Below are 12,094 nucleotides of genomic sequence, written 5' to 3' on the forward strand. Positions count from 1 at the left end.
GCAAATTAAAAAAAACCCTATTCAATCAGTTACTCCAACAAATATTAAAGTTGACTACTCAAACAAATTTAAAGATGTGAGTATAACAAATAGACACTGATTAATAATTTAAATATTTCTCATTGGACCAAAAACCATGAAATCCATTTGCACAGTCTAAGAACCTCTAGTTTATTTAATCACAGTGGCCTGATTTGATTTACCTAGACTGTTAAGAGTAAAAAACAATGGCAACCATGAACATGTGAACCTTGCAGCAAACCTCTACAAAACATTTAAGCCATATCAAATATGCATTGTCTACATAAGCCTAAAACCATGTTTTCTATTTAACTATGATCCCCACCATTACAGTGCTGCCTTTTAGCATTTCAGAGCACATTGTGAAAGCTTGCAGAACCTTCCGTTTTCTCAGGTGAGGCAATTACCATATGAAGGTCTGCCTGTATGTTGCCATATTAAAAGAAAGCCAGAAACTGTATGTGAGACAGAGGAGGGCAAATATTACAAGGAGGTGACACGTAAAAGGGTACAGACAGCCGCTGCAGGGCTTGTTTAGAGCCCATTTATGAGTCACGGGCTATTAATCGTATTGTTTACAGTATTGTAGCAGCTACTGGCTTCTAGCAGCCCGAGGGAAAGGCAGAGATGAGCCAGGCTCCCCTTGCAGGCTGGGGCTGCGGTAAACACACACGGAGAACACACACTGTGGAGCACAGAAAATCCTTTCCCTAACATGTTACTGCTGGTTATACCAGCCTTTTCAATTTACTAGCAATTGTAAAACTTAACAACAAGGCCTAATTTATGGGGAATTGCCCTTACACTCTGCGGTGGTGTGTGTATGTGTGAGTGAGTAATGAACAAGGTAAAATATAGTAAAACACCCTCAGTTCCTGCCGCTCCCCTGTTGGTAGAGTTGATTTGTCTCTGTATTTGTGACTCCAAGTTGAAAGATTCATCTGTCACCCACAGGGTTCTTCCTATGTGTCTACCTCAATCTTGTTTCCACTGCTGGAAGACCCACCCACGCTTTTTAAACACCCAGGCGCATAACACATTACACACACACACACACAGGGGTCTGACGCATTCTCTACTTGAAATTAAAAGCCCGCATTTGATGTTGATAACTTGCATCACTTAGGATGCAATGAGGAAACTTTTTTTTTTACATTTGTTCTCCAGGAATTGTACTGTAATAGTTTAGATAAGAAATTATATTTTAGACTTCTTTAGGCCAGTCTGGTTTAATCTAAATGAAAGGAAACCAATTCTAAAAGTTACCACCAGGATGGGCCTTTTGATTAACTCCAAGTACTTCTTATCAACAGTCATCAAGGGTGCATTTTTAGGAATTTAATTCCATGTTAGTAATTCCTGTTATGCATTCAATCGAAACAGCTGCCTCTCCATTTAAAAACACATTGGATAAAGTAGTTTGAGTTCAACCTAGGGAGAGGTTTTCGAGGGCTTTAGGACTTGTGGACTGTCTCCCTGATATTGCAGGAGCTCGAGCGTGAAATAAAAGTAAATGGGCAGACTGGAGAAGGCGACATATATCTTCGTTTCTGTGAAGGCATGGGGACAGAGCGTGGACTGAAGCAAGCAGCGCAATACAACACGACAGGGGCCCAGATACGGAAAATACTGTACTCAAGCACTTTTTGTCCAAAAAAAAAAAAAAAAAATCAATGAGTACTACAGAGGACCAGCTCCCTGCTGTAACCTTGCTTACATTACACACATTGCTTTTTAATTTTTATAATGCAAATATCTTTGTTTAAATTCTGGCATTCTGTGACCTTACCTAAGAATGTTCACTGTTACTCATTAAAGTTTAAAAGCTGTGGAAAAAAAGATAACAGTTGCCTTCTAGTATTTTATTTTTCCCTCCTCTCAGGATTAGTATGTCTGACTGGGACATCTGTGTGTCATTTTTAACCACTGTTGTCATATTATATAATGTGAAAGCCATCTAACATTGTTATACTTAAGAGACCAGAGAAACTAGCTCTGTATTTTTAAAATTAAAATTCTTTCTGCATGTTTACTCTTGTTATTAATTATTTAATTTACCCTCATTTTCTATATAAATCCCTGTATATTGTCTTTTGTAATTATTACAGTTGTTATCACAAACTGCTTGACATGAGCCAATACACACTTTACACAATAAAGAAAGCCCCAGTGACGCATGATTTTAGCCTATAAGCAATGTTAGTCAGTATTCATAATTATTCTGTATGTCTGAGTCAATCTGCAAATCAGATCAATGAACCACAAAGTAAACAGGAGCTGGCTTAAGATAATCTATTTAGTAGTGTAGCAGAGGTGGATGGCCGAATAGGTCCAGACTTCCGTGCAGGTGACAGGTGTTCCACAGCCCTGTGACCTCAATTCCATTTGTCCTCATGCCAAAGGAATAAATGCCAGTGAAGGGGAATGACATTTTGCCTAGGATGCAGCCATACTCATGCGCAAACATACAAATACACAACCAAAGCTGCTTCCTGGGCACGCAGCAGCTGTTTCTAGTGAAACACTCCAGTTATTCACTCTGGCCGTGAAGTATCAATATCCGTCACCCTAAGAGACCCCTGGATAACCAATCTGACACAGTTATCTCTGTGCGCCATCTTAAATATGCTCATGGTTGAGAGACAAGAATAAACTGCATAAAAGAGTGGAACAGCAACCTTCTGGCCAGAAACAGCAAGAGTCATGGACAAGACGAACTACTGCTGCTCCAGAAAGGGGCCAGCCACTTCAGGCGAGCCTCTGTTCACAACACACAGTGATGGACTAGTAAGAGGACAACAAATGAATTTTAAAGGCTATACTTATATAAAGTAAATGACTGAGACAACACCATTTGTTGTGGAGAAGGATGAAGCCTATAGGCCTGCTTAAATTCCATGTCAAACTGAACTGAGATACAAAAGTAAAGCTTATATGTGGGTAATAGGTTTTCACTTGGCAGAGGCATTTTAGCCTTAATGGGTTTAAACTTCTAAATGAAAGTAAGTGGATTCTGTGGAAGAAATTCCCACAATAAATAAATTTTACATATCAAATTCACACCAGATAGCAATTTTTCCTGAAAAACCTGAGACTGATCTTATAAACAAACAACAATTTGTGAAATAAATGCACATTTTAGACTGTTCCTTAAAGCAGTGGTCCCCAACCACCGGGCCGGGGACCGGTACCGGTCCGTGGGTCATTTGGTACCGGGCCGCACAGAAAGACTGAGCAAAACATATATTATTCATTATCTGAGTCTGACAGCTGTTTCATTTATAAATCGATCAGATTCATCCGCCTGTGCCTTTAAGCACCTGCCCAGACGCTTGTCTCGGTCACGGGATACGGAACCCCAAAATTAAGCCCACAAGCAGCAAAAATAAATAAAAAACAAACGTCTTTGGAGAGCTTCTTCGGAAAGGGGAAAAGGCCTAACGAGGAGACAGAAGAAGAGGAGCCTACCCCTTCAAAGAAAAAGAAACCCGCATTTAAAAGACTATATCAGGAGTCCTATTTAAAATGCGGATTTATTGCAACAGGTGATTCTCACACACCAAGTCCGCTCTGAGCGATATGTGGCGACAGACTCGCAAATGAGGCAACGAAGCCTTCAAAACTGCGAGACCGAGCACCCTGCATTAAAAGACAAGCCATGGAAGAAAACATGAACAAGAACGACTGAAGCAATTAATGACGGCCAAAACAAAATTACGGAGTGGACTGGACATAAGAAACACACTTCGGGTGTCATGTCTCCCATTATCCCCAGATGGGACCGCCTCATTGCTGGGAAAGCTCAAAGGCTCCCACTAATTAAGCATAAGAGTAAGAGTCTGTTTATGCACTTTGTTTTTTTTTGTTTATTTTTTTTTTTTTTCTGTGCCGGTCCGTGAAAGTATTGTTTTACATGATACCGGTCCGTGGTGCAAAAAAGGTTGGGGACCGCTGCCTTAAAGGATTAACTGTCAGCTAATCAAAATGCTGTTACGCCATTGTTGAACCAACATCACTTGTTCTAACAGGAGATGATTAACTGACAGATTCTGTCACAGAACAGAGTTACTGAAACCACCAGAGCAGTTTACTTCAAAGTCAAAGTCACGAAACTTATGGATACTCTCGATTCCATTCATCTATAGCCAGACCTCTAGGCAACTTAGTTTCAATTTGTTTTTGCTATGAAGACTCCATACCATTATATAGAGAGATTTTAAAATAAATTGTAGGAAAATGGATTCAATTTGGACTTATTGAAAACCAGAAGGGGCACTGCTTTAAACGATTAACAAAACAATTAATTAAATGTGCAATCACTTGTAGACAGCAGACAATCATGTCGGCTAGAAGCAGCAGAAAAAGTTCACATACCTTGGGTTTCCTCGCAGGGCAGCATGGTGCAAAGCATTGAAACCGTTATTGTTGGTGATGGTGACATCAGCGCCAGCTTCCAGCAGCACAGACAACATGTCATCTCTCTTCTTGCTAATTGCATCATGCAAAGGTGTGTCACCCTCGGAATCCTTAAAAAGAAACCTTATATTACTTACAATTCTTGATTCAAACGATGGCTACAATACGAGCTCAACCACCCTATCAAGTGTCCAAATGTTCTTCACATTTGTTTATACATCACAAAGCAACTATGAATAGGTAACAAAGAGTTGCATACCTGGAGACTGGGGTGGCAGCCAAAATCCAGCAGAGTTTTAACCACCTGTAGATGACCCTTGTTGACAGCTATGTGTAGTGGCGTTTGCCTTCGCTTGTTCCTGGCATTCAAGTCAGCACCTCCCCTTTGCAGCACCTCAATGACAGAGCCCTCGTCGCCAAAGGCTGCGTGGTGAACTGCTCTGTCTCCATCTTTGTCCTGAATACAGTGAAACACCAGAATCATGACATGTTTCTATTTTGCGTGAAATGACACATAATAAGTAGTAAAGATATATATTTCTTAATTATACTAACCTCAGCTTCCAAGTCCACATTGTGTTTAAGAAGCAGTTTCAGGACATCCACATGACCGTTCTGACTGGCTGCCTGCATAGCAGTGTGTCCAGCACACTGCCCGTTCACCTGCAAACACATCAAGAGCCAGTAAGAACATGAGTGCATGTCAATGTCATGTTTTATGCTTAGATCTGCATCTAATAAATTAGATGTTAGGAGATAAAAGAAGAGGGTGTGTTTAAGCATTTGTGGATGTGCAAGCTGCGTGTGCATGTTTCATCACCAACTGCAGCACTGCAAAAACCCGGAGCATAAATATTAATGTGGACTCCTTTGGGAGTCTCGAGACGTCTCTTGTCCTGGCAGCCAGATCACTTGGCCAGGCTCAGTGTGCTCAGCTTTAAGCAAATAATTCCACTGAAAGGCAATAGGGCATCTGGCCAGCTTTCACCAATGACACACACACACAGACACACACAAACAAACACTGTTTTCTTCTAAGTGAAGACAGTGTTGCAGACTTCACGTAACCATTTTTTTCATTACCAATACAGGCCGCAGACTTCTGTGCTATGGCGAATGGGTGTTCTCCCTATCCTGTAGGCTGTGTCAGAACACAATCTGCAGACCTACGCTTGATTCTGAGAGTGAATCAGGGTCTGTGCTGCAGTGCACACCAGTGCTTCTATGTGTCTCCTCTGGGCCCAGCCTTAATGCTTTTCAGATTGAGTGGTACAGGGGAAGGAGGATCTTAGAGACTGTTCTTAGAAGACTCTTAGCCTCCTCAGAGAAGAGCAGAGCACAGCTAGGAGCATTCCAGCTCCAATTATATTTGTACCCAGATTGTCCCCAGATTGTACGCACCGAGACTGTCTGTAATGGTACAAATTTAGCTTTTCTTCTTATTCTTCTTCAAAAAAAAAAGTGTTGGAGGACTTACATCCACATCAGATCTCTTCAGAATGTCCTCCACTTTGGCCAAGTCTCCATTGGCTGCTGCCTTGACCAGCTCCTCATTAATGTCTCCGGATTCTTGTGTCTCAAATAATTTCTTCAGTAACTGAGACAGACGCTCTGGCCACACAAGGGAAAAAACATTAAAGACACTGATTGTATGTAATGTAAGTGCTTGAAAACAGGGTGGTTTCAGCGGTGTGTGTTCACACATACCTCCAGAAGCATTGCTGACAGCAGAGCCAGAGGGGGCGATCTTGGTGACAGCAGCAGGATTGTACGTCCAAGACGTCCCACAGACCTCGACCTTCAGGTCACTGTCAGAGTAGATCTGCTGCACACGTCCCACCTTGCCCAGGGTCTGTTTAAAAATGTTGCAAAAAACTCATTAGTATATGGAGGGTTGTTGTCTTTAGGCTATGTTCTGTGTAACGGAGTCTGTAAGTGGCAGAGGACAGATGGAGAGAGACTGCAAAAGAGCTACAAAAGTAAAAGGTAAGAGGAGAAAATATTAGCTCAACAAACAGCTGTCTTTAACAAAAAAAGAAACTAAGCTCACAGCAAAAGTAAAACTGCAGGAATGTATTAGATTTAATGTGTGTTCTCATAATTCTTTGGACATTTGCCTGCACAAGAAAGAAGATGGATATAGAAGAAAGAGACCCTTCTACTTGCTAAGCTATTCCTCATCTATACAGGCAATACAGAGAAGACAGAGCATAATGCTTTCCAATTTTGAATTATATCTCAAGTCTGGCTATATGGGGAAGAGGTACTCTTGAGTGTGTTGGGCTGGGTCTGGGGTTGTCCTGGAGGATGCCATCAATAACAGGAACTGCTGCAGTAGATGCAGCAGCAGGCGGCAAACAGCCGTGGTTAGTGATCAAAGCTACAAACCATCTCAGGGTTTTAAGGCTCATTAGCTGCTGAGGGGGGCCGGTTTGGCAGGGACAAGTGGCATATTGGAGTATACTAGTATTACATAACCTACAGCATGCTGGGCAGCAATGAATAAACTTCATAATATGGGGAGAAAAAAGTCATGTCGAGATGGAAATTAGCCATAGATTTGAGAGGAGGAATCATACATGGTAATTCTTTTGTAAAAATCTTGCAATCATTTTTGGCACTCACACTACAGCTTTACAGCTACAGCTCAGTGGGCAGTTTCATTAAATGTAATACTTTTGAGATAAATGAAATAAATCCAACCAGACACATTTCTAAAATTGTTCTACACACATTTTCTGGAAATCATTCAACAGAAACCCATCATGTTACTGGAACAGCGTGAGCATCTATTAAACTCTTACAGGCAGCATCGCTTCGGCCCACTCCCCGTGGCCTCTTTGTAGCAGCTTGATGCGGTCGATGTCATAGCAGATCTGGACCAGGTCTCCCACATGGAACTGGGAGCTGCCTCCCTCTGCACCAGCTGCAACTTCACCGCTACGCACTACATTGGCCTTTGTCAGCACTGCAGGATTAAAGGTCCATCTAACGATAAAGAAGGTGACACAGAAAAAAAAACGAAGACAGAAAAATGTGGTTAAAAAAAGGCCATCAATGCTTAGAGCATTGTAAATCACTTGTTTTTTGCACCTAGCTCAGAGTGACACATTGTACATAAATACATTTATTAAAAAAGAAGAAAAAAAGAAAACCATTTCAACTTGGAACTTCCTAATACATAAAATGACACACACTGGAATATCATACCATACTATGTGATTAGCAAAAATAAAACTTGGCTGTTGTCAAATTTGCAGGTGTTTGTGTTCAGGCAAAATGTTTTGAACTAAAAGAAGCATCACTCTCTAACACCACGGCACAAAAGCTGGTGCAGTGTTTCTGTACAACTGCAGCAATGTGACAGGTCTTCTCCCTAGCGGATTGCGACACTTCGGTTTCAGGAGTTGCATTTTTTCTGTTAAATTCTCATATTAATACCTTGTGGTTAGTAGCTTTGAACCGGGACCTTTAAATTGCTCATGAAAAATAGGATGTGTCACATTTGGAAGAAATACATATCCATTTAAGAGATACAGATGTAATTTAGGTCAATCTAGTTTTACTATTAAAGGGTCTAGGATCAAACTAAATATATGCAGTTAACATTACGATTAAGAGGCATCAGTAGATTTTCAGGAGATCCACTGTAAACACACATTAAAAAAAAATCACTACTTTTGAGTCTCTTCTCTCCATAATTACAATATGCAGCGTAAAAATACTGACAAGAATTTTACAGCTTTTGACAGACCTGTGAAAGGGTTTATATAAAAGCTTAAGAGAAATAAGCTAATCATGATGCCAGTCATTCTGAGTCAGTCAATAATAGGACTCACCTGTTACCACTGGGATACTGAACTACAATGTCATGATCTTCATCGATGCCACACACTGTGCCAGTGGTAGTGAGGGTCTCAAACATGCCATCAGTCCATCCCCCGTGGCCATGCTGCAGGGACTGAACGATCTCAAGATCCAGATCAATGTTGACAAGGTCTCCAATCTGTAGGCCGCCAGGATTTCTGTTGCCATTCTGCTCACCTGGGAGATGAAGGTAATGTTAGATTTATCGACAATTTAACTGGAAGTGTCAGACAGGAAGAAGACATGTTGCACTGCATTACTAATGCACTAGGCTTCAAATTTAATGTTATTTATATTAATGACAAAAATGTAATAAAGGTCTACTGCTAAGATTTGATATAAATACAGAGACAATTAATTCTTCAAATACATGTAAAACTGTTACTGCATGACCTGGGTCTGTACCTGGTTTTGGCAGCCAGGCGACTATGCAGTGCTGACATCTAGTGGCCAGTGAGACATAACTACAAGTAAAACTCCCCTAATGCCCTTGAATTCACTGCACCAGAACTATAGGTGAGAGAACTGGTGCAATAATGACGATGGACACAGATCACTGGCGTTCTTACCTAACACAGGACAGTGGTCTCTGTAAAAGGAGCCTCCTTTGGCGTCCTGGACACACTTCAGATCCGACTGGATGGGGAAAGAAAAAAAGAAAGCAGAGTTAGATAATTACCTACGCTAATTCCATTAGAGGGGCATGATCATGAATACTGAAACTGTGATTTTACACACTTCAGCTGCAATGGCACATTAGTTGCATTGAAGACCGAGAATATGAGAGCCCTGAGGCTAAGGCAGGACAAGGAAACACAATATTGCTACAGAGAGAAAGCATCATATCATTTCTGATGACTCAGATGCGCAGTCATTGAGATAGAGTTAGAGGGCAAAGATGATCATAAGGCAGAGCAAATACTCCTCTTAAGTCCTGACTACAACAAGTCTCAACAAACCGATACCTCTTGTCTATTTTACCCTGCCAGCAGAACATGTTTGATCTTTGCACACAAAGGAAACTAGGAAAGGTTTTGCCCTCTCATGCTGCATTTGCAACAAGTACTAGGCTGCAGTCCCTCTGTATGCATTGGCAGGATTTGCCCACTGTCTTAATAAAAACAAAGCCAAAATTAAACTGTCAAGATGGGGGGTCTAATCCATGATTTACTTAATCCAGAGGCAGATGCCATCTACCTTCCTTTCAACCTATTAGAATAACAAAGGACAAATCTGTTACGCAACTGAGAAACCCAATTGGCTACTTTCATACAAAGGCAAGGGCAGTCGACCAATGAAGAAAATGCTTTTCATCCGGGACGCGTGTGCAGCCGTACCCACAACAACCCCAAGAGAGTGTGTCCCCCCTTCTCTGGAGTTGACCTCCATGTTCACTCTCTTACCCTAAAAAGCAAAAAAACAGATTGCCTTTATCATGTAGATACCGTCCCCTTCCAGCTGCCTGCACAATGGCGCCTTAATCATGCTGGCTGCATGGCTCTCACAAAGGCCTGGCAGCAAAAGAAAGAGCCTCGGCACAACGGTCAAACACAAAAGCTGACTGACAGCTGATCTTTTGTGAGACTTTGTCTGCTTGGAAAAAGGACCAAGCGTGAGGATCAGACTAGAGGTTTGCTCACCATTCCCTCAAAGCCAACTCGGTACAGGTTCTTCGCCCCGTTATCCCACAGCACATAGGCAGCGCTATGAGGGCTGGCTGCACTCCAATCCTGGATCTCTGTCACCTGTGGATTAGGAGAAACAAGATAAGAGAAGAGTTATGAGTGTTAATAAGTTTTATTTGTGAATAAAAGTTTTTGGATTACTCAGCAGAAGTCTGCTTTTTCAGAAGGAAGTTTCAAACAGATGTTTTTCATCTTCTTAAACATTGTCATAACAGCAAGATAACACTTTATTGATCCCCATCAGGATGCTGTCAAATGAAAGGCCAGAGGGAACCTGAACTAGAAAAGACTTTTTGTCCCAAGATGGAAACCGTTGATGTAGTAAATCTGCACAGTATTGTGACAGAAGTTTGTATGTTTGGCTGTGTAAAAACTTTAATGAATGTTTAATTTAACAAATGCTGAGAATATTAGGAGTTGGGCAAATCAAGAACAAAAATGAAAACAAAAATAGCAGCATGACAAAAAGATTGTTTTAGTTCCTGCATCTTATTTTTACAGTCAAACCTAAACTTGTTATTAATATATATATATAAAAAATATATAAAATATCAAAGGATGTTTTAATTAGTAATTTCAACAATTACTGTTAGTTTGCACAGAAGACAAACAAGACAAACACATACCTAGTTTAACCAAGCCACAGACAGAGCCTGTGGGAAACTGAGGTAATCAGAACAAGAAACTTTGTGTGCAACTTTTGACTTTTTTTCCTAGTTAAATCTCTTACTGACAGAGATTTAGAGCCAACTATAGGACAGCAATCAATCTTCTTTATTAAACGTTATGCAACACCAAGACCCATGGTTTCCATGAGGGGCAGATAAAGCTGTAGCTCCTATCTTTTTTTAGAAATTTGTGCCATTAATGTATCCATGTTGAGTGCAATCCCTCACCCCGTTAACCCTTTTGAACCACCCTCAATAGTTGACAAACGCCTGTCAAAGGCATACCCAAATTAAACTACAAGCTGTTTGTGAGCCCTTAGGAGTATGTGCAAAAGCTTGGTCTCATTGTGAAGGTAACACTCTGAAATTTTTATTTTAGCTGTGTGATTTACTGCAATTGCAAATGGTTAACAGTGAGAGAAGTCTAAACACAGAGAAATAAAAAGATTTTGTAGCTCGCCTAAATTTTTTTTGTAAAAAAAAGGCTGCTTGACAACTGGAGCATGGAGATGTTGATTAGATGACAATATAGTGACATAGGCTGAAGTCTTACCTATTCCCAGTTAAAAGTAGATAGTAATTGGACAAGAAATGACCATTTGGGACAGGTTTTTCTGTAGGTATTCCCAGGCGCTCTCCAAAAAGTGCCATTTGGAGTCTCCAAATGGACACTTTGGCACCAAAGTGCATAACTCTGGAATGCTTCAACATACAGACATCAATGAGAGCTCTAATGAAAGGTGCCACTTAGAGGAACCTCATTATTCTACTGAAACTGAAATTGTGCATCAAAAGAAAAGACTCAGAACAAGAGATATGGTCAAAAACAACACCTTTATCTAAACAAATACCCAAACTACTTACAGCAAACTGTTTACATGTTTACAATTCCACAGGTTTCACAGCCACATGTTGTTCTCAGTATGCCACTGATTGTTACAGTCACGGGCTGCTACAAAGCACAGCTAGAAAACTTGATGGGTGTCTTACTGTCACCAGAGATGTAGACTGGCTTGTGATGTTGTACACTGGGAGTAGGAGGCTGCTCTGGCTCTGGTGCTTGGCTCCCACTCTGTATCTGAATCAGTTTGCCTAAAATGCAAAAAATAAGGTTTTCATTCACAGAACAACTGTATCTGCATTCATTGTTCACCTCACAAATCAATAGTAAAAGTGCACACCACACAGGTAAACAAAATAGAACAGTGTTTGCCTAAAATGCAAAAAATATATATAAAACAAAATAACTATAGACATATGTATGTCTGTATGTATATATCAGATATTCATTCAAAGAACAACTGTATCTGTATTCATTGTTCACCTCACAAATCAGTCCTCCACAACTACTTGTAGAGGAATAGTAAAAGCGCACACCTCCCCCATACACATGTAAACAAAACAAAGGACACAACACTGTATTCACTAATTCTTCGA

At 40.7% G+C, this 12,094-nt stretch overlaps 1 protein-coding gene across 4 annotated transcripts in view; it reads right to left on the reverse strand.

Annotated features, from left to right (window-relative positions):
* The window catches only part of mib1 (MIB E3 ubiquitin protein ligase 1), a 48,479-nt gene that overhangs the window by 29,938 nt on the left and 6,447 nt on the right, over positions 1 to 12,094 (reverse strand). For all 4 annotated transcript variants that reach the window (XM_028427198.1, XM_028427197.1, XM_028427195.1 and 1 more), the window contains exons 4-12: positions 9,945 to 10,049; positions 8,874 to 8,940; positions 8,277 to 8,481; positions 7,242 to 7,425; positions 6,145 to 6,289; positions 5,915 to 6,048; positions 4,993 to 5,100; positions 4,697 to 4,894; positions 4,396 to 4,547 (exon numbers count right to left, since the gene is read on the reverse strand). In XM_028427198.1, coding sequence (XP_028282999.1) covers positions 4,396 to 4,547; positions 4,697 to 4,894; positions 4,993 to 5,100; positions 5,915 to 6,048; positions 6,145 to 6,289; positions 7,242 to 7,425; positions 8,277 to 8,481; positions 8,874 to 8,940; positions 9,945 to 10,049 — 1,298 coding nt within the window. The remainder of the gene's footprint in view (positions 1 to 4,395; positions 4,548 to 4,696; positions 4,895 to 4,992; positions 5,101 to 5,914; positions 6,049 to 6,144; positions 6,290 to 7,241; positions 7,426 to 8,276; positions 8,482 to 8,873; positions 8,941 to 9,944; positions 10,050 to 12,094) is intronic.

This window comes from Parambassis ranga, chromosome 17, assembly GCF_900634625.1.
Source record: "Parambassis ranga chromosome 17, fParRan2.1, whole genome shotgun sequence".
In the NCBI taxonomy this organism is placed as follows: domain Eukaryota; kingdom Metazoa; phylum Chordata; class Actinopteri; family Ambassidae; genus Parambassis; species Parambassis ranga.